General features: G+C 38.8%; 1 protein-coding gene across 9 annotated transcripts; it reads right to left on the bottom strand.

Annotated features, from left to right (window-relative positions):
• Positions 1–1,828: 1,828 nt before the first annotated feature.
• LOC125765305 (protein sidekick-2-like) lies at positions 1,829–27,261 on the bottom strand. 9 transcript variants are annotated; one of them, XM_049430296.1, is made up of 13 exons: positions 26,499–27,261; positions 23,743–24,399; positions 13,392–13,558; positions 12,770–12,896; positions 12,538–12,661; positions 12,041–12,222; positions 7,594–7,781; positions 5,699–5,813; positions 4,400–4,606; positions 4,017–4,294; positions 3,824–3,940; positions 3,576–3,721; positions 1,829–2,943 (listed from the first exon to the last, which is right to left on the bottom strand). In XM_049430296.1, the coding sequence occupies exons 2-13, from the start codon at positions 23,828–23,830 to the stop codon at positions 2,757–2,759; spliced, it is 1,926 nt and encodes a 641-aa protein (XP_049286253.1). In that variant the 5' UTR covers positions 23,831–24,399; positions 26,499–27,261; the 3' UTR covers positions 1,829–2,756. The 9 variants fall into 9 exon arrangements, with proteins under 9 accessions (XP_049286253.1, XP_049286251.1, XP_049286250.1 ...); XM_049430294.1 differs by having other exon boundaries at positions 26,431–26,511; XM_049430293.1 differs by having other exon boundaries at positions 26,396–26,510.
• Between the last annotated feature and the right edge of the window lie 347 nt (positions 27,262–27,608).

Here is a 27,608-nt window from a genome sequence, read left to right as displayed (position 1 = left end):
CAATGGACTGTACCGGCGAAGCGTTCATGAATATGCAACGTTCGGTGAATGTATCGGTCTCACCATGGGCCTGACAAATGCTACCGAGCCCAATACGATGCGAACGTCACCGCCAGGAGTGTATGCGACCGGATGTGCTTCACGTCGATATCCTGTAATTTATTCAGTAGATAAACGATCGAACACAGTTTACTGGGCCGTCGGTATAATGCACTGCACGGAACTAAACTATGTTTACCAATGGTGAGTATGCATTGCTACGACGGTCGTGTCATCCCTAGTGGATATGGTGTACACATGCGTGCGTGTGTTTTTATGTACGACAGAACAAAAAAAAAAGAATAAATCAATTACAAAACTCGCAAACCCGGCAAACGGTGGATCCGAGTAATTTCAATTGTGTATCGATTTTATTCCAACCTGCTACTAAAACCTTTCCATAATTAATTGATGATGCAACACTATCTATGCTGGGCACAAAGACCCGTTTTCGGCCACTGTAATGTCGGCTTGCCACTTGGACAAACGTTACAAAATTATTAAAACCGTACGACACCACAAACGATGCAAAATGTGTGTAAAAGAAAATATGCAACGATGCCGATTCGCTAGAGTGCACTATACTAGAGTGCAATATAATTGTAAATGGTGAATAATGAATGCTTTTTATTAAACAAACATCAACGGCACTTGATCATATTGCGTGGCAGAAAATTTATTCCCTTTAGTATCGTTCGCTTTAGCACACAACTTTTGCTCTGCATTGAGTTTGCATTAGAACTTTTGTTTTTTTAGTTACAGCTATGTGCAATGCATTTATGCTCGAAATTAATCTCAAGCCTAACGTTTATGTGCTTGTTACAATTTTGCTCGTTTCCTCGCAGCATAGCAACGACAAACTATGCATTGAATTCGATTCCCGTTACGCCTAAGTGCAACGCATCGCCGCACATCACTGCTAATGAAGTGCATGAAGTGAGGTTTTGTGCAACGAGATGACTGGAATTTTAATGCGCTCACCAAAATTGATACAATTGATTGGATTTGCCGCATATGCTGCGATGCAGTGTGACTCACAGCGATATAATTTTGTACATATCTAAGGGAATCTATAATACCTAATCGCTTTGATGTTTCCAGTAGATACCGTTGTGTTGAAATGGTGTATTTTTGGTGAACTTACATTCTATGTTTGCAGCAGATGTTTACTACATAAGCTTAAATGCTAACCTCCCTCGTGACGCGTAATGTGTGGTGAACGAGGTAACAGACTAATTAAATAAATAAATTTAATCCAATGATTCGATGGAATAATTTTCACTAAGAATGAAGATATTTTTTCCGTGTTTTAGTGAGAATTTCCATCAACAATTAAACCCCATAAATTTGGAATGAAATTGATAGAAAACTCGTATACATTTTGTTTTAACAGTTATGGAGTTCGCAACTTCATAACGGCCCTTTTGGAATCGTTTGAGTTTGTATAAATTTCATCCTTATTATCACGGCTGTTTCTACGGAAATAAAAAAAAAATATTTTTTTATAAATAAATAAATTTATTATTTTTTCTAAAACTGAGTAAACAATGACTGGTTAATATGTACGAAATTGTTGCTCTATGATGAAGGGCAGGAACAGAGCTCTATATTAAAAAAAAATCCTGCAAATTAATGAATACAGGACACACAGGCAATCAACTCATGGAATAGAATGCATGAAATTTCAATCCTGTTTGGAGTATGGAGTTACGTGCTATACTTACTAAAATATTTTCCAAAATATTTTCGGATAGGAAATTTAGAGTTAAAAAAAACAATGATTCCAAAATTTCGTTGGACAGTCACAGTCATTTATTTCAGTTTTTTTCCTTTCCCTTCAATTTATTAGCACTATTCATCCATTTCGATTTTATCTCTTCATCTGTATCTCGCTAGCAAATAGTAATAGAATGTTTATGTACACAGGCATTCAACCGGCAACGTTCGCACAGCATTTTTGTGCGACTTCATTCTTCATTCACTTCCGCAATTTTTCTGATACATGCACAGTTAATTATTCTAACAGCTACGCAAAGCGCTAGCAAAACTGATTTTGCTTCTTCAACCGTCCTTCACTAGCGCACTTTTCAACCACCTTTCTTACACCCGAGATCGTTTTTTAAACGAGCAGCTGAACCACACATTTTGACGTGTGGTAGAAAAAAAAACAAGTTTTAAGTGAAAAAAATAAGAAATGTGATTAATTATATTCTGCACCAGGAGTGTTTTATCGATGAACTGAAAAATAGTCAGTAATGAACTAAAAATTGTTCAACGAAAAAATCACTTCTTTCCCTAGCCATATTGATAAAAAATAGCAAACAAAAAAACAAACAAAAAATAACTAAAATTACAACACATCCCAGTATTTGGCAAGGAACTAACTGCTGCACTTCAACTGCTCTGTCACACACGTAACAATCCTCGGGATAGTCGAGATTTCGATGTTTTTTTTTTTTATTTTTACTTCTACTACATCTGCCGTTTCTAAAGCGACTTATATGTTAAATTATCCTAGTCAGGTACATTCCATCCATAACAGCCAGGTGTCCGATACGTTGGCATACCAACACACGAGCTTGCCCAGCCCCGGCTGCCTGTCTGTTTTTGAGCTACAGCGAAACAGACAGACAAGTTCAGTGAACAGTCGTCGTCGATGGGTGCAGTTCGAGTACCGATCGATGCCTACCATTAATCAGTCATCTCAGCAGCGACGCCTAGCGATGGAATCGATCGATCATCGCTTGCTGCTGTCCATTGATGTACTCCTCCGAGGGAATCGAAGTTTGCACGATGCCGTTCGAATCGCAGGACGTTTTCCAACCATTCGATTGTACCGGTTTGTGGTCGTTCCGTTCCGACGGTCTTTGGCCACCGGCATCGTAAGACGCGTGGAAACATTTCCTGTTGAAATGGGGTGAAATGTAACGAACGAAAACGATGTAGATTTAGTTACGGACTGGGTGATCGGTTACGTTCACCATTGCAATATGGCAACAGTAACCATAGGTGAATGATTAACTTTTGCAGTACGTTGCACATGAAAATCCGGAAAAGCAAAATACATGTGAAAGTGATACAAAGTGATGTATGTGTGTAGTAGCATCAATCAAATATTGATCTCGAATATTCTTGCAGACTTTTATGCTTGCTGAGCAGTAGAATATTTTATTGTTAATAACGAATGAAGCAGTTTTATGCAGCAGCAATTTATTCTGGAAATATCCCTTCCATTAAAACTGGGTTTAATAATAATTCTGATTTACGCTATATAATTAATTTAAAATTTTAAACCTAATTAACTGTAATTGTGTTTATCTCTTTTTGTGTAACACAATGTCTTATAAAATCTCCCCAGTAAGAGTTCACATCAGATCAAATTTGTATTCTAAATCTATTTTATTATCAAAACAGTTCTTTAAATTATGTTTTGGCATTTGGATTTTCACACCTTTGTTTCACACTGACATGTTTAGCAGACAACAAAATGAAAAACTTGAACAAAACATGTGTCCTTTTTTTGGTTTGGCTCTTACCTCCACAACACTATCGCAATAATGATTAGCAGCAACCCAAAACAACCGATCACGATACCGGCCAAAATGACGAGCTCCTGATCAACGTACGGATTGTGTCTTAGCGGAGGTGGTTGATACTGTTCACAATTCGCCCGTAGTGTAATCTGCACAATAGGATAGAACCAGAAACCCAAACCCCATCCCAAAAGCATCGTTAAACAACCATCAGCTTTACGTCGGCAAACAAAAGCGTTGCCACCACCTACCTTTATCGGTTCACAATAGGTGCCGAGGACCACCTTTTTCGGATTCACCGTACTTACGGTCGCCGCACGGACCTTCACCTCGTACGCACTGTTTGTCGTTAGGTTGTGAATAACCATCTGGCCAAACGGTAAAGAAAGAGGATTTATTACTAAAGAGCCGGTGGCAAAGAAAGCAAAACGCACAAACACCTACCGACGTTTCGACGATGGACGCGTTGGCCGAGATGCGTCTCTCGTGCGTATCTTCGTACTCCAGATTGCGGTAGTTAACGATGTAGAAATCGATCGACGAGTGGTAGATGCGTGGTATTCGCCAGCTAAAGAACAGCGAATCAAGCGAATGGCAGGTCAGGTTCACCACCTTCGGTGGACTCGGCCCTCCCACGTCCGTCCGCAGCGATACCTCCGACGGTTCACCATCGTACTTGAGCGTGAACGCTGTCACAATGATCCGATAATCCGTGTAGGGCTCTGTTTAGTGGGGAAGGGGCGAGAAACAAACAAAAACACAAACGGTTAAGCAAAACCTGTCTCCAAAAGCAAAACCGGAGCGTCGTTTTTCGTCTCATTACTAACTCAGGTTTGTCAGCGTGTAGTAAAAGACGGAGTTTTGGGCCGCGTCGTTCTTCAGGATTGGCAGATGGAGCAGCGTTTGGTTCTGGTAGACGTAATAAACCCGATAGCCGTGGATGACACCATTCCGCTTTTCCGGCTCTAGCCAGCTGATACGGATCGTTGTTGACGTTATTTCCAGCACGCTTAGGTTCCTCGGTTTGGTCGGCACTACTCCCCCAGCAAAGCAAACGACAAAGAACGATAGAAATGGGATTGAAACGCTTGCAAACTTTAATGTGGAAAATGGTAAGAACAGAAAGAAAAAAAGACCAATTAAGAACTTCATCCACTTCGCTCAATGGAGCGCTTAATGGGAAGTTTCTTTTCTATGCTTTAGTCTTTTACGAATTTGTTTGCCAGAATAAGTACAAACTTGCAAACTTTTTGTCACTTTAAAACGATCTCCGTTCGAAAAGGACAAACATGCACTCCGTTCGATACGGGTGAGATTTAAATAAACATTAAAGTTGAACGCTTAATGCTTTTGCAGCAGCAGCATTTCAAATGGTTGCCACACACAAAGCAAATAAAGATGAAAGAACATTGTAAAGGTTTAAGGATTTAGTTATTTGCACCGGTACTCTTGGGCGATTGAAGTTCTATAATTCAATGACCAAAGTTTTGCTGTTTTCGCTTCAAAGGGAGCTTTTGCTTCAAAGGAAGCTTATATTTTATTACAACCGATGAGGCATCTTACTTTTAGAAAGGTTCGATGGAGTGCGAATAGAACTCTCTGTTTCTGTACAATCTTTTCAACTGAATTAGAAATTAGGTTTTTTTTATTTCCATTAGGACGGGTCTGTATTATGACTTTGTTAGAATATAGTAAGTACGGCAAAAATTATATTAATCTTTCGAAACAAGTTTGTTAATCCTATAAGCCATCCGAATTGCATACTTTTAGACGTTGTACATCAGAATTTTTTAAAAGGAAATTTACAACAAATTCCTGTAATTTTCATATTACAAACTGTGTTCCCAAATAAAATATCCAGATCAAATTGAAACTACCTCTTTATTTCTGATTAATTTTGTTTTACCATTACAACCTCAGGAAATCTCGCCTAGTCCTTTTTGGGTTTCGTTCATGGGATTAGGCATTGGTTTTGCCCTATCACACAACCACTCTCAATGTAAACCAAAATTTTCTTTCCAGTTTTCGCACAGTCTCTTAAAAACCTTACAAATTTTCATTTCAGCAAAGAGCTGCTGTTTCATTCTCCCATCTCATTCTAATAATGCGCCCCTTCGTCTACATACCACCTTCGTCGGTCATCACTAGCACGGTCGTCGGTGGACCTAATCCTTCGGGATTAAACACCTGTATCGACACCAGATACTGTGTATACGTTTCCAGATTGTGTATCTCGTGGCTCTGCAATGGCGTACGGAAGTGAAGAAGGGCATGTAATGAAGCAAAAAACAAATGTTTGATTTGAGGAAAATTGAAAACGATCATGATGGACGGCACCAAGAACAGGAAATAAAAAACACATTTGAAAGAAACTTTGCCCCGGTCCGCAACACATCCTCCTGCTTCAGCCTCTCTAGAGCTAGAGCTTTAAATGTGTTTTACGCTCGCGTCAAGGTTAGCAACACGGCAAACAAAATATCATTACCAACTAAGCAACAATAACGAAAGAAGAAAAAAAAATAACACAAAACATGAGTACAAACGAAAATGAGGGATGGCGGGATGTGGAGTTTTTGTAGCTAGCGGGAAGCAACTTTTCTTCTGATCGTTTCACCGTGCGGTATGTTTGCCATGTTTCATCGTCTTTATCGTGGTCGTACACTGATAGCAACAAATGGAGGGTGAAGTTTGACGCACGACGCCGTACGGAAGCAATCCTTGGCGACGCGTACGCGTCCCATGATAACGGTAGAAAACGGTAGAAAATGGTGTGGCGAGTTTATGAATAATGTGAAATTATGTAGATTTATCGTACTCGCTCGCACTCCGGCATCATCCATCGCGTTCATTTATTTATTTCCGTCGGTATTGCCCCATGAGCGCACATCTTGCCAAAATGCCATGCATGTACGGTGGCGATGGCTGAACCGTGGTGAATAAACATGAACGAAACCGGGCATATTATTATGATTGTTGATTTTTTTTGCTTCTTCTTCTACGCTTCTTACGAGTGAAACTGTAAATCAAGATGAACAGATATTTTATGAAAAATTAAAATTCTTAAGTGAGCCAAAACTGCATAATAATAGGGCGCGGTGCTGTTCGGTTCCCGGACAGCAAAAAGCGGGTAAGCGAAACATGTACATGGCTTGTTTTATACTTGTATAAGATATGCATTAATCAAGGTAAAACATCATCAACCACAAGCGGTTGCCATCCAGTGCAATAGGTAGCTGATATTTTATTATCAAAAACGCGAGATATCAGAAACGAGGGAAAAAGTCGGTTTTTATAGACATTTCATTTTGTTGGCAGAATTTCAACTTTTGTCCTTTAGATATCAATGGTAAGAGGGAAATGTAGCACCAGAAAAAAGTGAAAAAAATTATTCATTAATTTTTTTTAGATAACTTTTTCCTTCATCGCCATAAATATGGTTCTATTTGAAAAAATCTTTACTTTGGCGTCATAAATTTTCCTTGTCGCTTTTGTTTTTCGCTATAACCGTAAATGACGAGTGAATGTATAATTTCATTAAACTCGAAATGAAAACAATTTCACTTTACCAACCGTCAAACTTGATTTTTTCCCCTTTCTACAATCACTTACACCACCAGGTACATACTGCGAAACACAATCGATTCCATAGTGATAATGTTAGATGGTTCGGAAAATGACAGCTCTGTCTTTTTTGTTCCACTTTTCTACGGTCTCCTCAAACTTATTTCATTCCACACAATGTAGCATCTTTGAGAAATGGGAAAATACTTCCCACCATCGACATTACCGAGAATTTTCCGGAAACAGCGAGCAAAAGCATGACAGGTATGCTAGCACATCAGACGCGAAAGAAAGCGAAACGAGACAAACAGAAAAAGAAAAATGAAGTAAAATGGAGAAAAAAGGAAATAAAGACACAAGAAATTATGCCTCGGCTCACGTTAGCAAAATCAATCATGATACTGTTCGGCTTCGGCACGTGGGTAGTTTGTAGCGATGGAACCGAAACCAAATCACTTACCTCGACGGTACTGTCGCGAATGTAAATCTCCTTCACGTCCTCTGCGTGACGATCCCGGGTACGGTACGTTATACGGTAACCAAGAAACTCGCCCAAAATCGTGTCCGGTGGTGGCGGCTTCCACGAGATGTACACCGAGGTGGCGGATGTGTTGTGCGCTATCGTCGTTACGGGCTTACCGGTTGGTGCTGGTGGTGTTGACGATGGTGGTTGATTTATTTCATTCATGGTGTTTTTTTTTTTGTCAAGTTGATTTCCAATCGATGGCGAGTATACGGGTGCGGGATGGAACGATAAGTAAACGATAAACGTCATATAGTATCGCAAATGCAATGCATCGTTAGTCTGCATGAGGTAATGTGACCGACTTGAGTGTAATGTAGATAATGATGATTTATTTTACTATGAAAATTAATATTGCTAAGTATGCATAATGGTTTGAGCTTCTGTGCCGAATAATACCAATGAATTGGCATCGATAAACGCTCCATCAAGAGTTTGTGGCTCGGTAGTGTACTATATGTGATAAACGGCGCCGGTTTCACTCGACAGGACTGGGTATCGAATCCCATCCGGACCGTCGCCCCGTGGCAAGGAATGTCTATCCGAGTACGTGATAAAAGTAAGTCTTGATACGGCTTGATCGTTCTTATTAAGCAAAAAATGCACCAAAAATATATGTTTTGCGTGCTAATGGAGACGCCTGGTACTTATTAAATAAAGCGAATAAAATGGAAAACTATCGTTTTAAAAAATATTAACACATGTTAGTAACATTAAATAAAAATAAATGTCGTTCAAAATAAAGTTATGTCCGCTACAATTTCTTCATTTGTGAAAATACATGCACCAAATAAAAAAAAATTATTTTGCGTACTCATGGAGACGATGGTACTTGATATCGGTACTTGAAATTCAAAGTAAAAAAAGCATGGAAACCTGTCGTTTAATAAAATATCAACGGATGTAAGCCCTAACAAATAAAAAATATGTTTTTTATGTGTTCAGTTTTAATCAAACAATAGCGTACCAAAACAAAATAAAATTATATTTTTTACTTATGTAATATTAGGCTTGAAGTATGTAAGTACTATGTCAAAAATAGATTTCGTTTTTATGCTGCCTTTTTAGGAATACCTTTAACAGCATGCTCATTAAAAATAAAGTTTTGTCGACTACAGTTTCTTTATTTGTAAAAATGAATGAACCAAAAAAATAATTGTTTCGCGAATCCATGGAGACGCCTGGTACTTGATATACAAAGCAAAAAATGCAAGGAAAACTTCAACTATCTCGACTTTTTTAATATAATAGTAAAGAAATTTTCTAGTTTTCAAACATTTGGTATATCCTTAAAATTATACATTGAATAACGATTCTTAATTTCCTTTTATTAATCGAATTCAATTGATCGTGATTGCCCAGCCCTTGGAAGAAAGAATTTGAACTGAATTGTTTCTTTAACGTTTCTTAAAGAAACTTAAGGAAGAGATTTCTTTCTTCAACTCACAATCACACCGTATGCTGTGTAATTTAATTTTCAGATAGCACGGCAATAAAAGGTTTCAGCGGTACATCACAATTGGAAGGGTTACAGGGTACGAAACACCATTTGGTGCATACTTAAACTGAGCAATGCTTTTGTACACCTCCAAAAATACATTCTCACAGTGCATAATCATTAGCATCAAAACAAAAAAGGAAGACGACTTTCCGCAGCACTGGTAGCACGATGATAATTACTGCCTGCCAAAACGTCTTCCCAAATCTTCCCAAAAGGTACGCGAACTTTCCGTGTGAAATGTTATGTGTTTACGCTACTAACTACAAAACCCGGGGCAAAACCTTTTATCGCCGTTCGTACAAATCAACGAACGTCAAAACAAATACAAGAGGTTAAACGGTACGCAAATCCCCGTTCAAACATTCTTGCCGAACCTCACCGCCGGTCGGCGAAAAACCCTTTTTGCGAAGCGAAGAAATACACCGTACACCGTGTGCGGCCCCGTAACAGCGACGAAAGAGCGAATCGTTTTAATTTATGCAAATTTATGCCATAATTGTAATTAAATGGCGCCACACGCAAGCACCAGGCGGTGACGGTGGGAAACAGATCGCACCCGAAAACACCTTCCAGGTGTGGGATCGACCCATTTGCCAATCACACTTACCGTTTCCGGAATTGTTATTAACTTTCTTTTGGTGGCGACGGTTGTAGCAACACGTAAAACACGCGCTCGTAAAAGATTGTTTTAAAAAGCAGTTGGCTCAGCTGCTACCAACGTCAAGCGCAAGCGAAAGTCTTCGTTCGGTTTTTTCGATGTTTTCCTCCTAACGCTGTGTTCCTGTCCTTTGGACAGATAGACAGGTTGCACGAATATCCCCCCCAAGGCACTGCTGGAAGTTGGAGGTAACACGCGTGCAGCAAAACAAAAATTCTTTGCATTTCTTTACGTCCCCAAAGAATGTTTCTCGTTTGGCGAATTAGTGCCGACTGAAGCACATCAAATGCTAATTTCATGCAACTGAAAGTAGCGAAGAAATGATCGTCAAATAACAAGAGTTTTGTGGCAAACCGTTTCCCTGTGGTTGTTTTCCAATACTGCTCTACGAGCGCTCGCCGCATAATTCGTGCAAAAAGGGGGAACGCAAATGGCGCTCAAAAGTTTCTCATTAAAAACAGACATGATATGAACATCGTTCAAACATGGTTTCTGCGAACGGAGTTTTAACCACGCTGTTCGAAGAAGAATAACAGCAGTTCTGCGTTGTTTTACAGATAAGCGCATTTTCGATGTTTATATGGAAAGAATTTGGTTCAGTTTAAAATAAAAGTCTTAAAAACATTTGAAAATTATTATTCAAATGTTTACTTTAACCATCGTTGAATAACACGAAGTTATTTTTGAAGTTTTTGTAGCGCACTATGTAACCGGAAACGTTGCATACATTCAGTTTCATCTATACACAAAAACCTTTTTTTTATTCGACAGTATAGATGAGATTTTATTGATATTTCTAGACTAAGACTAGTTTTACATATTATTTAATATCATATCAATCAGAAATACAAATAAATTTATGATTAAAATTGCTGATTCTATAAGAGTTTACAGTTCAGTCGTAAATGGGATTTGCCATAGGGATCATCTGTTTGCACGGTAGAAAATTCCCTGTAATGTGATTGACATAACATACTTTTAGAGTATTTATTTAGATTAAATGCATTTCTTCCCAACACATTGATTTTTGGTGTAAGACCGCAGTTAAGCTTGAAATATTTTTTTTTATTCATAAAGAACGGCCTGGCCGTATTGCTTATTTCTAACTTATAAATAGAATATAACACCTTTCACTTTAGCTGGGAGGCTTTTCTTCCTCCGAGCCGTGAAAGAAAGCTTGAAATATTCATTCAGTTAAAAAATTTCAGTTAACTCAAGAAGCACTAAAGTTTAACCATGTTATTCGAAGTTGTTTCTAAAGTAACGCTTAAAACGCTTGAAAGTTTTTCCTCTTCTTTGACATAGTGACCATCAAAGTTATGTCAAGCATTTCTGGCTTAATAACATTATACCTTCATAACTTCTACCACTTAGTTTTATACGTAATTCCTGCTATGGGGGAACAGTCCGGATGTGATTTGATACCGGGTCGTGTTCTGTAAGGACCAACTCCGGTTATCCACTGGATCGCTCACGGTAAACAGTACAAATATGCCAAAAATATTCAACACTTTTCTAGTGTCTTCCTTGTGAAAGCTTGAATTTTTGTTACTATTTATTGTACACGTATGTAAGCGACGAAAGAAAAGTCGAGCAAGAGTAACCGGAGGAGACAATTCTCCTGCCGTAGTTCGTGTTAAAAGACATCTGCCGCTCTTCCCTATCCGTTGTTATCAATTTTAGATTAAATTCTTTTTCTTCCAGGAATTCATTTTTCCTATTCTTTTTTAAGTTAACGCGCTTCTAGCAATACTAGCTTCAGAACTAGACAGGCAGAGTTGTCGAAACGGAGCAACATCTTTTGCATTTTTAAATCTGTTGAGGAAAAGAATTCACTCAAGCTCCAACAAAAAATGATATTATTGTCACAAGCGTAAACATTCAAGACAGAATAAAAAAATCGAATTTAAAATTCACTAATTCGAAAGTTATTTAAAAAAAGATACTAAGGAGATTGTGCATTAAGTACCAAAATTGTGGAATCAATTTAAAAAATGGTCAAGTCAAATTAATGAAATGCGATTTTCCTCTGAAAGTTCTGAGTATTTTGCAAACTTCTGCGTATGTTGCATACAGGAAAAAATTAAACAATTAAAAAAATCAATTATTTGTTTATGTGTTGACCGTACTGACTGTAAATTTCCTCTAACAGGAATAATTGTGTGAATATAGGAAAACATAAATTCTTTCAAAAATTAATGTCAAAAGTAAGCAAATACACTTACCTTCCCGTAACGTTACGAAGTAGTACGACTCCTTTGAAGGTGCACTGTGGCCCAGCTCGTTAACAGCGATGATACGAAAGCTGTACACGGTAAATGGGAGCAGATCCGTCACCTGATACGATGCCAAATTGGACTTGGTGTAAATCGGTGATACCTGATTCCAGTCGCCATTTTCACCGACCCTACCGAGAAATGACGTGTTTCAAACAAAAAAAAAACAGACTCCGTTAGTGTGTGTATGCGTGGTTAATATATTCGTAACGTTTTCCAAACCTCAACCCAAAACTTGATTTTATTGTTTTCAAAAATTACACTATCACTTTTAAAATCAAGATTTCATTCTGGCACGTGCTTCGATGGGGGTTGCCAAATGAAAACAAACCATTCCGAACATTTCATTTGCAAAGTAAAACCGACGATACGCACCCTTCGTTTTCGGGCTCTGGACAGTAACAGTATCCACCACCACCAGTGGCCAGTGCTGTGTCAATATTTACCTTGTTTCGATGATGAAATTCGTAACCGGTGCGTTCCGTGCGTCCTGCGAATGGGCCCAGGATAAATCGACGGAACGTGACGTGAAGCTTACCACCAGCGGTCTACCTGGTGGATCTGGCACATCTGGGCGAAATTGAGAGAGAAGGAGAAAGAGCGCGTGAAATTAAAAAAAAAGCAAAACCAATTTAGAAATCAGTGATGTGGGGAAATGTGAGATGAAAATGAACCAACCTTGCACTAGCAGATCGGCAATCGCTTCCGGACTGTGACGGTCGTTAAACAAACAGGTATATTCCGCCGTATCGGCCGAGCTGGTCGGACTGATGTGTAAGCTGAAGTTGTCCGGCAGTAGTGTGATCTATAGTGAACAGTTACATAGTAGTAATAGTCATCTCCAAATCGAAAATAGTTTGCTTGTGAATTTTGTTTTAATTAAATTGAAAACATACATATGTACTTTGGGGAAAATGGTATTTTGAAATTAGATTTGTACGCTTTTTTAATGATATATTGTAACAAATGTTTAGCTTTCATCTAGCGTTCTACTCATTTAATTAGTGTACCACAAACATTGTACCATTTTTGCTAATTAAACATCTCGTTTTGGACTGCTGATGAATAGCTCTTTGTAGCGCTGCTTTTTTGTACATACACAATAGTAAACACAAATCACATATTATTTGCAGACTTTTGAGATTAGATTTCCATCCACCTGTTTACTGTGGTTTAATTTCGTAAAACCCATACTTCCCGTGGTCTCTTTCATTTTATTGAACTGTTTAAACAAGTTCGCAACAATAACAAAAAAACTTCCAACAGCACTATAAAACTACCAACCAGACAACGAACTTACCCTTGGATTGTTTACTAGGGGCAACCCATTAACGTACTCTGCCACGGTTTGTGTGGTTTTCCAAATGAGCGTATCGATTAGTGAGTGCTCGTTCACTCCAGGACAGCTGATGGTAACGTTCCGTCCGGCAACAGCCACGTATTTAACGACCGGGATGTTTTCAATGTCTATAATCGATAAGGATAAAAGAGTGATTATTAAATTGTCTGTAGAAAAAAAACCACGAAAACGAAAACTCTCGCAATAAGAAAGGAAAAATAATTGACCGACATACATAATGCCCTTTACGATTGGAATAAAGAGAAAAAAAATCAACTCTAAACCACACAATGATTGTAACATTTCCCTCTATTGTGTGTACAATTGTACACCGTAAATACCATTCCCAAAATATTCTATTTCTAACCGTGTGGCTAGAAAATTAAAAATTATGAATATGCTAATAATAATTCAAATGTCTCATAAATTAAAACCCATGGCATAGAATGGAAGCAAACGACACAAAAAAAACACCCGAACAGACACACACTAGCGTGTTGGAAAATTAATTAAAAATTATACGATTCGATGGCAAAATAAAATAAGCGTACGAAAGCAACACACACACGGGCCGGACGCGGTCCGGTTACCATCATACGAACAACAGGCAAGCCCATAACTTTTTATTGCCCCATGCCCTTGGTATTAGCGTATGGAACCGTTCAGCTAGGATCACCGGGTTCACCGGTTGTTTGTGTACGTGTGCTGCGCGAAGAGGGTAGTGAAATTTTGCTCCATTATGCGACCGACAAAATAGCACCATTTGCCCGACATAAATCAACGTCAACCCGTACACAGACGCTCGTAATGGTACCGGACAAGTACGAACAGCGAAATGTCCGTGCATGTGCCATACCGAGCCGTAGTGTCGTACCGGCCGGTTGCTACACTATTGCCGGAAATCACGATTCAGCGTCGAGCGCGCTCGCTGGCCGAAACATGGATAGCTACGAATTTCTCTACAACCTGCCATTTTTTTTTTAACGGAACCATCCCGAGGGAAACACGCGCGACGGCCGATTCACTGAGAAAAGCGAATGGGAACGGTAGCTGGCCATATAAATCAAACAAAAAAAAATCAAACACATACAGCGAACGATCGAAAAAGCAAAAGGCAAGCAACAACGAAGGAAAAAAAAACATGTGAATTTACGTTTGCTGGCAAATGCAAAAGGCAAATGTGAAAATTTGGATCATCCCAGACATGGGGCTAAGGACATGAAAGTAAAAGGTAAAACGAGTAAAAAGATAAAACGACATTTCAACTTCAAAGGTGAGCGCAGATTTTTCCGCCTGGCGGCACCATTTGTTGCTTGTATGCAGTTTGGTGTTTTCAAGGACGCACCGATAGAACAAAAGCTTTCCTACACAAGGCAATAAGCATTTTAAAGCTATACCACTACTAGGTAGTGGGATGTGAGGTGCCTTTTATACATTATTGTATGATGCGATTTGTACATTAAACATACAATTTACGATTTTTTTATGTAATGTTATCACTGTGAAACACTGTGATTGAAAGTGAAACAGAATTCCAGTGGAGTCAAAATACGTGGAAATTATAAACCTTTTTTCCCAAATTCCTTGAACGAGATTAGTTCATATTGTTTAGAAAAATAATATAGAGTGTGCCTTTAAACCAGTTTTTCATTGTTTGTGCAATAGAATAACATTTAGAACTGGCTATAGGAAAGTAAAGATAAATCGTAAGGGGTGTCTCACCCCTCATCAAAACCTTCATTCCACGTTACTATGAGAAACATATTTACAGTATGATGTAATAAATTGATATCAAAAAGGCTATCTGTTGATGAACTTTTCTTATAAAAAAAACCTACACCCACAGCAGAACAGGAGCATAAATAATACTCATTCTCTCGTAGCTCTATTTTTCAGTATTTTTCAGTGTGTGTTTTGTTAATTATTAATAACATTATTATTATTGTTAATTGATGTTTTTACGAATTATTGTTGTCAGCATTGTTTTTACTTACTCTTATTTTTATTCTTTCTCAGTATCACCACTTTTGTTTTTATTTCATTAATTTTAATGTTTGTTTATGCTATACTTTATGTAGGTTGTTCTTTAACGTTGTATCGTTAAATCGGCTACTATTTTTAAGGAATCATGGACATAATGTCATAGTTTAGTGTTCGCGGAAAACAAAAGTGTTGTTTGCTAACGCTGATGACAGATTGCCACACAACGTAGGAGAAAGCAAGTTGCAAATTCGTGTACCAGAAAAATAGTACAAATTTCTCGCAATAAAGCGTTCTTCAAAGCTTACTGACACACCTTCTTCTTATTCACGCACAAATTTTCTTTCTAAAAGTGTCACGCTTTTCGTTATTTTGTTCAACACTGCGTAGAGCTGTGTCTGTATGCTTTACATCTACAAACGCGCAAAACGAACTCGTTCTTAAGTAAACTCGCACTAAATCATCTTTTGACAAGTGCCCAAGAGGTTTCCTTTACGAAAAGTACGTAGGTTTGTACGGCGCCTTTGAAAAGTCAACCTTTATGGGTTCATCCTGCTTGATTTTCTTCTACCTAATGCTTCTTTCACTTTAATTTTTCGTTTCCGCAATCCAACAGTACTTTCTGAGCTTCAGAAAAAAAGGTTACAAGAAAGATAAAAAATTATGTTTCATTCCGAAAAATCAAAATCGAATAAATTTACCCTGGGGTCTTTATTTTGTGATATCTTCATTAAACGTCATAAACAAATGTATTCAGATCATATTTTTGATTAAAAAAATAAAAGTAGAACATATTCATGGTGTTAGCTACATATGAGAACAATGTATTATTCAAAACATTTCGACAAATGCGTGGTAAAAATATAATGTGTTGTCCTGAGTGTCATTTTTCCTTAGAGTTTAAATCAATATAATTCCTACAGATTCAATCATATTTAAATTTGAGTACTACGAAACATTAACCATTCACAAACGTGAATTAAGAAAGGTTAATATAAGCTTTATTGATTCAAACCATAATTCAAATCGAGTGAAGTTATTATCATTCACAGAATTCGCAGGCCACACATACATAATATGATACAGGGCGAGCTTTGGATCGCACACGCTGTATTCAATTCAATTCCAATGTTACATAAAGCTTTAAAAAAAGTATACACTCGTCATGATACCGATCCTTTCCACGAAGGTTACCGGCAGAGTTACACGTTATATTCTTTTACCCGGAAACAATAGTGCCCCCCTACCATTAGCCCTGTATCAATCTCTCCGATTTGACGTTTCATTTGGAGCGAAAGGTGCATGAAGCGTAGATAAATTCAGCTTAACAAATGTGTATAAGAACGACATTTCGCAACGCTTTCCGCATCCGCAGTGTTCAGGATCTTTTCACTTCTTATCGTCACCCTTCCGAAAGCACTGGTTCGGGGTTTCAATGTCATTCGGCTGCTAGGCGAACGAACAGACCGCACCGAATTTGAATTGCTAATAGTTTTGCGAGAAAAGTTCCCCACACCCCTAAAAAAGGACCATTCTTTCTCACGCGGGTGCGAAAATAAAACCGTAAAAGAAAAAAAGCTGCAGTTTCATGCTGACAGTGGCGAAAAAACAATGAGCATGTTCCGGCTTTGGACAGCACCCTTTTGTTAAGGAGGTCCACTCACTGGTTTTTGTATTTTTTTTTGTTCCCTTTTCCTTTTGTTCTATTGTATGTGTCGATAGATTTTGGCCCCTTTTTTATTGTGGGATTTCTTCAAAATTTGATGATGTGCGAGAAACAACCGAAACGAATCCAAATCAACTAGAGGGCGGGTTCGAAAAACTCAATCCGATAAAACTTTCACCGATACATGGGCCCAACGAATCTGAATCTTCGGATACCGGATGGCACACTTTCCGCAGTAGCAGACGCACGACAAGAAAGGATTCGATGATCCTATGACCGAATAAACAAAACAACAAACAAAACTCTCTCTCTCTCTCTCTCTCTTTCTCACTGTCATATTCTATCACGCCCTTACATAATACAGCTCAAAGTAGGGAAAAGAAAACGCCATCTTATCCTTTTGTACTAAAGGAAGATAAAAAGCTTGACTCACAATAAAAAAAACAAACACACACACACGCAATATCCAGCTGGGCAGCCAGCTTTGGCTATCGTCGGTGATTGTTTGTGGTTGAATCAGCTCTTTTCACATGCCAAGCAAATCGTGCCACCGGAAAGAAGCAATTTATTTCTCTTAGCTCATAATCTCTTCAATAAAATGGGCGAAAGTGGAACACACCGCTTTGTTTTATCGTCTTCGTGTCGTTGCCGACTGCTGCGGCAAAGGTTAAGGAAGGTATCAGCATCCACCATGCCCAGCAATCATAGCCAATCGATGCTGGGCATCCAATTTCTCATTCCTGCTGGTGCCTTTACGAAGATAAATGCTTCCTGTGATAGCGTTTTTTGAAAACGAAACGTCTGACCTAAAATAAAATAATACAACAAAAAGATTCGTTTCGTGCTAAACCGGGGGACAATAACTATTTGGGGCACACCGTGGGTGTCAACGGAGATTGAAAAGGAACAACAGGGATGATCCTGTTTTTAGAAAAGGAAAATAAATTTGCTTTAATATCATGTATTTTATGGACACGTTTTTTGTACGATAACCGCGAACGTTTATCATATTTAATTTGTACAATAGAATTAACGTAATTCAATAATCCAAAGGTTCTACGTCACGTGTTTTTTGAGCAACGAAAATATTATGCGATTCATTGGTTAGGTTTCTGCAGAAATATATTACCTTCTATCATTCGATTTTTAAAAAAATAATAGAAATCCTTATGTAAAAATTGAAATATTTAAAACTTAATAAACTGTACTCCACGAAAAAGAAGAAGATGTTGAGAACAAAATAGAAGAACAAGTATTTTGGATGGTTTGAAATATAACAAGATTTTCCCTTCACCTCCACTCTACGATCTTTATTTTGGCTACATATATGTATCAGTTCATTAAATATTTCAAATTATTCTCTCTCCTTTCCTCTCTCTCTCTGTTAATTTCAAAGGAAAAATTACATACAGGAATCATTCAATTTTTGAGTTAAATTAGCAGACCTCTTTCATGTCGTTAAAAGAAACAGCCCAGAAATTCCTTCGCCTATCTTTTTATGCAATTCCATTTTTATGAATCTTGACATTGATCCTTGTTTTTGATTCTACAACATTTCTCATTTTTGATTATTTTAAAGAAAAAATAGGCGAACGGGAGAGATCCTCCGGATGGAGTTTAACAAAAATCTAAATGATGGTAACCCCATTAAGCTACCAAAACTCGACCTACACAAGGAGTGTTATACACATAAGCGTACGGGCTTTTGAAGGCGTCTAAAATGTCACTTATCTTGGGTATAAAATCGACACCGAGAACAACATGGATATTGAGATACGCACTAGGGTACTGTCTAACAACCGGTATTTCTACAGGTTGAGGAAACATCTCCACTTAAAACATCTGTCCCGATCCTAGTACTGGAATAGGAATCTGAAACATGGAATTTGTCGAAAACTTGGACTTTTTTGAAAAGAAGGATGTGTATGTGGACTAACAAATTCGACCTACTATACCTTGGCAGGCTTTTCTGTCATTAAAATGATACCAAACGCCACAAACTGTAAAGTCTTTATAAGCCATTTATATGGACAGAAGAGGAATAAAAGGCTCAAATATAGTTGAGGTGATGGCATTGAAATATCACCAGAAAGGCCTGGATGAGCAGATTCACGACCATCAGTGGTTCAAAGGAATAAATAAGCATTTATTAAGGATACGGTTCGTTCGACCGTGCATTACCTTACTTATTATTATATACCATGGTAAGGAATCCAACAAAGTTTTATGAAGCAATAGTATGCAAGAATCATAATAAAATCATACACAAAATAAAATACTTTAAATGCGAAGGACCTAAAAGTTCCTTGGAATCAGCTAGGGATATTTCAATAACGTCGTACTACTTACGTTTTCGCAAAATCATTTGAAACGAGCAAATATTTGTTCCACAAGGACGCCTGTACCAACAGCTGAGTTTTATGTCACAAAACCCAGAGCATACAATCGATTCGCAGTACAATAGTCTAGCAGCATTTGAAAATTTTATTCATATTTCACATTCCTTCACGATGCCGTCCTTTACCGTCCCTTCGTCATGCAACAATAACCATGTCGACCAGCGACAACCCTCACCACCCCCCAATCCATGTATTATAACGAGTCAATCTACCTTGGGACAGAAAGGTATTTCAAAGATCGGTGGCATTCTCTTCCTAATGATGAGAATATCCGTTCCGTATAATCCATCTGATGTTCGGTGTACAAAACGGTGCACAACATTACGCCGGGGCCGGGCAAAAGAAAGAGTATTACGATAACGATCCATCGTTTCCGTTTCACACGTCGCCTACATTCACTTCCAGGTTTCCCATTTTCATTCTTCTTGCCTCCCTCTTCCCCAAAAGCCGTTATATTCCATCCAGCGTGGGGCGTATTCAATCGGACCACGACGTTTCTCCTTCGAGCGCTTTTATGTGCGACCTGGTCGTAAATCGATAATACTTCACATTTTCTTCCGGCTGGCACTGTGCCAAAAGCACAAAAGAGGACGCTTTCGTCCGTGCAGTACAGTGGACGAAACGGTATCGGGTTGGTGGTTGCAGAACTTTTTCATTCGCAAAGACATGCATGTAGACGACCGGTGCTACTTCCTTTCCAGCGCTAGTGAATGGTAGCGCGCCGAGTAGGATTACATTATTTTCCTTTTTGGAACGCAGAACAGACGCTTTAACATGGCCTTGGAACGCACGGAATACATGGAACGCCCCGTGTGCCCCGGATTTGAACCGGTTCGTGGAACGAACTTAAGCCGCTTGCTACACACAATGTGCCATTATTTTGCTCGAACACATCCAAATAAACGTTCAGCCGGTGATGATGGATCTTGGTTGACGGATGAAAAATTTCCAAAGTGATTAAATGTTTACCGTTTGATGCAGGGAACGTTTTCATTTTTCTTCAACAGAAAAGCAGATACAATTGCCACGATTAAGAAAGAATGGTCGAAGAAAAAGAAAGCAAATCGGCAGTGATTTTTTTTTTGCGATGAGCTTTTTTTATTTTTAGGGTTAATATGCGTGGAACTGTTGGGTCCTCCATCATATTAATCCTTTGAAAGGTTTTCTTGTGCTGGCAATGTTAATATTCCCGAAAGTATTTTAAATAAGCATCAAAGAGCAATGCACGGCAAAGGTGAAGAGTAAATCCTTTACGATGTTTGTTAATATTTTAAGAAAAAAATCAAAATGCTCACAAAATAATCTACAAAAGAAGGACCGACTGGAATGGCAAACATTATGAAGGTGATACGTATAAACATGTAAAAATTGAGGTAAAGTTCTTTTTTTATTCTTATTCTTCCTTTATTCACCTTTTATAACGTTATCTTTCATCTTCCGGAACTCGTTCAACCAACTCGTTTCACAAATATAGAGAACTACAAACACAGTACAGCAGTGTTCACTATTATGGCAAGAAGGACTCGTTGACCAAGTCTTCCGGATTAATAAAGAACCATAGCGAATCAATTCGGTTGTCATAACGTATCTGCTTAGCAGAAGGATTAAAAACAAGCTGTCACATTCGCTTGTATCACACTAACGACTAGGTCTCAGGAATTGACCTTTTAACGTTCCTATTCAACATCATCTGCAAAGATACCCTGTGAGGTTGATAGCGAAGTCTTACACGCTTACTTCATTCTGTGTTTGTTTGATGTAGGAATCGGTACTAATGTTGAAAAAAGCATCTACTGATGAAAAGATCATCATTTTTGGCTGTAGCAAAGCTCTAATGCACATCGTTTGATGAAAGAGTACATACTCAATACCCCAAAGATTGAACCTTCAGTTTGGATCTTTTTGAAATTGTAATTTCATGGAAGTATGTGTTATTTTCAGAAAATTGGAACAAAATTTAATTACAATTCTTTAATTAAATAAAGTTTGAAACAATCTTTTCTAAAACGGTTGTGTATTTTTTTAAAATATTTTAAACATTGCCTATTCTGGGTAGGATCTGCTTTAAAAACGCTTTATTTGTAGCAGATCAAAATCAATAGTTTAGGCATTTTTACGCTAGAATACTTTAGTCCAGACGGGATAAAGTTGTACCTGTTCCATGTAATGAGGGCTTACAAGAGCGAAGCCCATGTCGTAAAGAAAGGAACCATATTTCCCCTAATTTCTTAGATTGAGCAGATGGGGAATGCCTAGAATGGGGCAATTTCAGGCCAAGTGAAGTGACTGGGGATAATTATGTAGATACTTGCACCGGAGAATACGATGCACACAATTCTAACATTTAATGAGATTTTAACCAGATAATATTCAAGTGTTTAACACCATTCCTGGGAGCGCAGGAAGAGCTTGCAATCAATATCACCAAAGCGTTAAAATAAGATGATACCGCCTAACTTTCTTATAATACAGAAAACTGTCGAAACATTAAAAAAAACTCTACTGTTAAATCTTCTGACTTTGTATAACAAATGTAGAGAATGGGAAATGTATAAAATTTTTCCAACGCAACAAGATATCAGTAGCTACCACACTCTTTTAAAAGTGTTTAATTATACTAAGCTTTAGTTCCCAACTCAGTCCGCATATATCAATGATTACACTACAATCACTAAGCAAGAGCAAATCATTCTTTCACTGCGTCATTCGTATGCGTCAAACTTTGCCCGTTGGTTATCCTCATCAATTTCATTAACCACTAGCAAATTACTTCTTTGAATGAACGATCTCTTTGCGCACACTTTCGATCAACTTTCTACCACACAAATCCCCAAAACACCAGCAACATGTGCACCACCGGGCGCACAAATCGAAACCAGCTGTCAAAATAATTTTCATCTCTTTACCCACTATAAAAACCAGCGAGCAAAACAGACCGATGCAAACTTCCGTCCGGCGGAGCAGGGCAGGGGCAGAGACTGCCATCGGTGTCATCCACAGTTTCACCCCATTTCCCGGCTGCTGCTGGTTAAACTTTTCTTATCGCGTACCGCACCGCAGGCCACCGGCTGTCATGTACTCTGCCAAGTGCTGAGTAACAAAAGGGATTTCGTCTCGCTTTACTAGCGCCTTTTGCGAAACTTTCATGACCGGTGTCGGCCTACGAACGAAACCGAGCTCGTCCATGCTTTGCGTAAAGCTGATTTCCACATGGATTAGGTTTCGCTTTGACTAACATTTCCAAAACCTACAGCATGCCCATATCCGCCTGGGAGCTCTTTCATCGATTTAACTCAGATAGTGTGGCTTTAACGTTAGCTGTTGGCTTTGAAAAGGGTCTCGCACTATTGCGGGTTTTTGGAGTATTGGGCGAGAATAGATGGTTTTTGCAAAATACTTCCGATTGTAAGCAAAAAGGAATAGAAATCGAAGATTTTGTTTGTTCATGTAACTGCGTGTGGCAAGTACACTTGGAATTGTCTAAGTTTTTATGATGTTTTATCTTTTAAGACTACAATTAATGCAAGGCAAAAAAGTGTTATTTTTATAAGTTTTGATCGAACGAAACATAGTGGAGTCGTTCTTTCACATGACCGTTCAAATTCCAAATTACAAACCGGAAAGAGAACAATAAAAAAAATTTTTTAGGCAAGTCCCTCAAACACATTAAATAAAAGCTATATTTTTTAATGGTTTTTGTCCTACGTATTATAAATAAATTTTTAAAATAAATTAATATAAGAGATGGAGACGCATGGTTGTTTATGGAGACGCATGGTTCACATGGAGACGCCTGGTTGTTATGAAAAAAAGTTATTTTGTCATTTCTAAACTACATTCCAGCTTTTCATTCAAACTATCAATAATAAAACCCCAGCATTAGTTTTTGCATAATTCACCATTTAAAATACTTTGCAAAGCTAGTAATTAAAACTGTTAAAAACACAGAACTGAAGATTACGTTGAATTTACAAACAGATAAAAACATTTCACTACAGATAAATATCTTTCAAAGAAGTTTGTAATCATTCAAGCCATTATGTCTTGAACACAACTGGTTCACAAAGTGTGCTGTAACACAAAACGCTTCATGTAGGATAAATCAAATGTGTCTCTATAATTCATTAACGTACAACTCGGAGATGCAATAAAGATTACACAGATAAAAGCAGGAGTAATACATAAAAAGGAATAGCTAACGGAAAATCCTAATGCGACAACCACCCACGTGAAGCATTAAATTCGCTCCCGTTTCATCCACACTCACCGAATATTCGCGTTGCACTGCCGTAGAATGAAGCAAAAATTAATCCAAAGACAATAAATCCCAGGTTGGTATTAACGAGATTAGTCATCGTGCAGTCTCCGTATACGGGCTCGTTAGCACACTGCTGGGGTAGGAGGAAAGGATTCGTTCACAGCTACGGAGTGCCACAGGGTGCCACGTGAACGTGCACGTTTGTTTCCGGTTCCGTTTCGCTACGCAAAGGTTTCACGCGCTCACATTTAATCCTCCCCGAATGGGACCAACGATTTCACTATACGATCACACACCCACACACCGACACGTTAAGCTACGGCCCTCTCTTTTTGTTGGGGGATGGATATTACACACATACACTTTTCCACCCACTACTCATGCACACACCCACACATACATCACGTTTGCACGATCGCAAATGTAGCACACCAAGCGTCGCTTGTTAGGTCCGCTGTATTGGTGCCACACGGTAGTCGCGCATCGATGCGGCAATGTTTCGCATGCTCCACCAGCAGAGATTTCGGTTTCAATTTCGGTTTGAATTTATTTCACTTCCATGTTGTTTATTTGTTTGCTCTTCCGAACTGTCGCGGTTACCGAGCGTTGTTTTCACTGTTGTTGTTGCTGCTGCTGTTGCTGCCAAACAACACCATCACCACATTGCTGCCATAAATGGATAGAAGTGTTGATTTAGTACGAGCGCCAGAAAAAAAGGGTGGGGGGAAGTGCAACCCTTCACCAACGTTGTTATTGTGGACCACCAGCACACCGCTTTTGCCGTTTCAGATGCGTTTGACAGGCGAAAACAATGCTGTCAGTGTGATGTTGTCGGCTCGGTTTCTTAACCGAGCGCCACCTGGTACGCGCATGTTTTGGGGAAAGCTTTACCACCACGCTACGGACGATCGATTAACCAGATGGCCTACTGGCATACCTGTCTGCTTACTACAGCGCTGACTGACAGCTATAGGTTTGATTTATTATGATGAGTAGTGTTGATTCGATCAACACACATATGTAGCGATTTGACACACAATCTATTTGATGAACAAACATGCGGTAACACGTGTCAGGGAGATTAGCTACCAGTCTAACAATGGCTAACTATTTTTTTTAATAAGATCAAGTAAAGTGTCGCGCAAGAAGATAGATTAAAAAAGGATAAAAATGTGTAAACGTAAAATCATTAAAATTCTATATTTAAAAATCTTTGCCAAACTGTTAACGTGTAAATAATTATCGTACTAAGTAAAACTAGACTTATGCTGATCAGACTTTAAAAAAGGAAAATGGAAATGTCTTATTAACTTAGATTTTGTTCATGTTTTTCCATTCTCCATTTTCTAGTGCAAATAAATTATTGCTTTGACGTGTTTTTTTGTCTTAATGAATTTTAATACGCCAAAACTTATGCAATCTTCATGACAATACTCGCTTGCTCCTGCTTATGCAAATATTTCATTGAAGGTTGTTTGCTGTTGGCTAACGAAAGTATGGAACTTGATAGTAAAAGAAAGACAATGAGCTATTTTGAACATAAGATTTGTCTTTTTTAAAGAGAAAAAACTACAATCATGATACCCAGTCTGCTTTTCAAACGCTTCCACTCAACGTGATATTCGAATACGTTCCCGACACTATGTACACACTCGAATACATCCATTCCGGATATTTGTTTTTGCACTTCATCACGGCAGTATACTCCTGTACCCTTTGCCTATTTTCCTTTCATGTTTTAACGCCACAGCACTCACTTAAATGATTTTCGATTCCGATAGGCAATGCAGTGGTGAATTAAATTTGTTTGCCCAGCAGGTACATTTGCCACCAGCAATTCTATCGTCCTTCATCCCCTCCGCTTCGATCATGAGTATACATTTCCAGCAGTTGCAGCAGTTGCGAGCTTTTTAAGTGCCACTAATCGTCACACGAATACATTGGCCTGTGCGCCGATGTTGTTTGATTGGCAAAAAGGTGGTGAAAGTTCGCTTTTACTATGAGCACGAACGAAACTTGCAACTTCATAAGAGTGTAACGAAGCACAATGAATCATTTACATCATCATCATCATCATCACCATGGACCCGTGTGTGCATGGCGTGTTTGTGTTGGTTTGGGGTTTAATTTTTAATCCACCGTAATTGCTTTATTTTCACTCGGAACGGTTTGTGGCTTCGAAAAGACGGCTCACAGGCGACATGATGATTTGGTTGGTTTCGTGTTTCCTGCCCATTCCGCAAACTCCGCTATCCGTCCTTTTGTTTACCGTCCCGTTCATTCGCCATGTGCTACCATGTGGGTTTTGCTTGTAGATGGGAAAGAACACCCAACAAAAAAAACCTACAAAAAAAACCCTCACACACAAACACACACATAAACACGGTAGTCGTGCAGACGAAGAAACATCACCACCCTTCCAGGGGGTGGCAAACGAATTCAACTCCTTCGAGAAGGTGGCTCTTTGTTTTCACTTCCCATCCAACCAACACACACTCACACATATGTATATATAGAAACACACACGTACGTGGTGAGTGCCAAACGGCTAACGAAACACAGCCCGTAGGGCACTTACATGTGTATGTGTGCACAAACACATGCACACACACACACACACACAAGGATCACTGGATTCAATTTTGCAACCTTCACAACCCACCGCCCACCGCCAACAAACACGTCGACCGCGCGTACGACAAACTTCCGGTTGCTCGTGTTCACGTTGTCTGTCGTTGCGTTGCTCGAACTACAAGTGTCCTGACCTGATCAGGTGCGCGCTTGTACAACGTTAATGCGAAACTGAACGTAAATTTCCTGGCGAACGTTTCCTCGAGCACGAATCGTCCTTTCGCGTCCTAAATTCTCTCGCCTACTCATCGTACAATTTTGCCAAATAGGAGAGCGTGACACAGTGAGAGAGAGAGAGAGATCGAAAGTAAGGAACAACTAGCACCAGCTACGGTGCTGTGGGTACGAGAGCGAAGACTGTCGTCCGGAAAATGTGTCGCTTCGTCTGGTGGCGCGCGGAAACGGTGGTTGGAAATAAATAAAGCATGTATAAAAATAGAGCGAACTGATCGAGGCGAACACATACATCGACAATGTGAGGAAGCAAAGCCGGAAAGGAGCAAACAAGCGAGATGCTACATGGTGAACGAGCGAGAGAGAGAGCAGGCATCATGCATAGGGGTAGCTTTCTCTTATTGATTACGTAACTCTCGCGGTTGACAGAACCGATTCGTTTAGAGCTTATAAATCCTCTTTCATTGACACCCCCTTGATGTATGGCTTTCCACGCGAAGGGAAAAAACGTGCCAGGAGTGTGGGTAGGCAGAGAGTGATAAGTGAGCTTTTTATCAGCATCATTCTAGCAGCGCTATCGGTCTGCACTCATCATAACGAGCTGCTTCGCCGTCAATGTGATCAACTATGATTGAGCCGTGCCATGGCGGAAGGATGAGATGCAACGCGATGTAATAAAAGCCACTGATAGCCAATTATATTCTTACGCCGTGAAAGGTACGAAACATTGCGGTACGCAAGAACAACAACGAGTACAATTAATAAGCTGAAATGTGTACAGCGTTTACATCCATTTAATGAAATAGAGCAATCAGCTAAGTGAAGAAGTCCATCAGTTTATGGGAAATCAAAAGGTGCTTATTGGATATTTTCGTAAATCTTATTTTTTAATAAAAAATGTGATGAATAAGATAGATTTTTTTACCGTTCACGGTTCGTTTTTATACTAGTCATTATTTGCTGTTTTTTGGATATTATGATATAGAAAATATTTAATTAAATTCATTCATGGATATTCAATTGTTATACTAAAATAACCCCCTATCATACTCCATTTCAACGAAGCAACT

This window comes from Anopheles funestus, chromosome 2RL (genome assembly GCF_943734845.2).
Source record: "Anopheles funestus chromosome 2RL, idAnoFuneDA-416_04, whole genome shotgun sequence".
NCBI lineage: Eukaryota > Metazoa > Arthropoda > Insecta > Diptera > Culicidae > Anopheles > Anopheles funestus.
The sequence above is the reverse complement of the archived record's forward strand: the minus strand, read 5'-3'. Positions and strand labels throughout refer to the sequence as shown.